The 992-nt window shown below is 61.9% G+C and overlaps 1 protein-coding gene across 1 annotated transcript in view; it reads right to left on the reverse strand.

Annotated features, from left to right (window-relative positions):
* LOC106900618 (integrin alpha-M-like) overlaps positions 1-944 on the reverse strand; it is a gene marked incomplete at its 3' end in the record, with an annotated part of 1,310 nt that extends 366 nt beyond the window's left edge. Inside the window, exons 1-3 of the mRNA XM_014962752.1 lie at positions 855-944; positions 281-395; positions 55-185 (exon numbers count right to left, since the gene is read on the reverse strand). Of these exons, the coding sequence (XP_014818238.1) occupies positions 55-185; positions 281-395; positions 855-944 (336 nt within the window). The remainder of the gene's footprint in view (positions 1-54; positions 186-280; positions 396-854) is intronic.
* Positions 945-992: the final 48 nt, after the last annotated feature.

The raw sequence follows: 992 nt of genomic DNA on the forward strand, positions 1-992 counted from the left end.
GGCCAACTTTGGGGGGCGGGGGGTGTCACTGGTGGCAGCGGGAGGGGGTGGTACCTGCGTGTCAGTGTCCTTGAAGCGCTTCATCACCTCCGCGATGAAGATCTTCATCTTGGAGAAGTCCTGGTTCCTGATGCTGGCCGAACCATCGATGAGGAGCACCAAATCCGAGGAGCGCTTGGGACACTCTGGGGGAAGGGGGGATCAAGGTGGGGGACCATGAGGACCTCCCCATGGACAGCCCGGGCCAGGATGTCCCCAGTGTGTCCCCCTCGCCCCGTACCTCGTGGGGCATCTGGGATTTGCTGGAGCTGCTGGAGGTTGGTGTCGAGGACGACGCAGAAGCCGTTGAGGTGGATGTTCTTCCCACAGGTTTGGGGCGCCGTGGGGCCACACGCCTGGGAAAAGGGGGAGGGGGACACCCCAAAATCAGCAGAGCCCAGGATGGGGGGAGGGAGTGAGGGAGGACGATCCCCAGGGTGCCACCAGGGATGGCCACGTTTGGAGGGGGGACAATCCCCTTGATATCACCCCGAAATGGACAATTTTGGGGTGCGACCGCCTTGATGTCCCCCCAGAAAGAGACCATTTTTGGGTGCGAGCCCCTTGATATCACCCGAGAAAGACCAACCTTGGGGTGCGACCTCCTTGATGTCGCCCCAGAAAGACCAGTTCGGGGTGCAACCTGCTTGAGGACACCCCCAGGATGGCCAAATTTGGGCGCGATCTCCATGACTTCTCCCCAGACTGGCTGATTTCAGGGCGCAACCCCCCCACCCCTCATTGCCTCGATGGCTCAATTTTGGGGTGAACCCCATCAAACCCCTCCCTGACCCTCACCCCCCCCCAAGACTCACCAGGGCCTTGGTGTCCCTAGAAGCCAGCGCCAACCCCATGGAGGTGTTGACGGCCCCCGGGGGTCCTAGGAAGAGATGGGGTGAGACCATCCTCCTCGGAGAGGAGGGGTTGGGTTTTTTTTGGGGGGGTGGGGGGTG

This window comes from Calidris pugnax, unplaced genomic scaffold, assembly GCF_001431845.1.
Source record: "Calidris pugnax isolate Ruff unplaced genomic scaffold, ASM143184v1 scaffold2867, whole genome shotgun sequence".
Classification (NCBI taxonomy): Eukaryota; Metazoa; Chordata; class Aves; order Charadriiformes; family Scolopacidae; genus Calidris; species Calidris pugnax.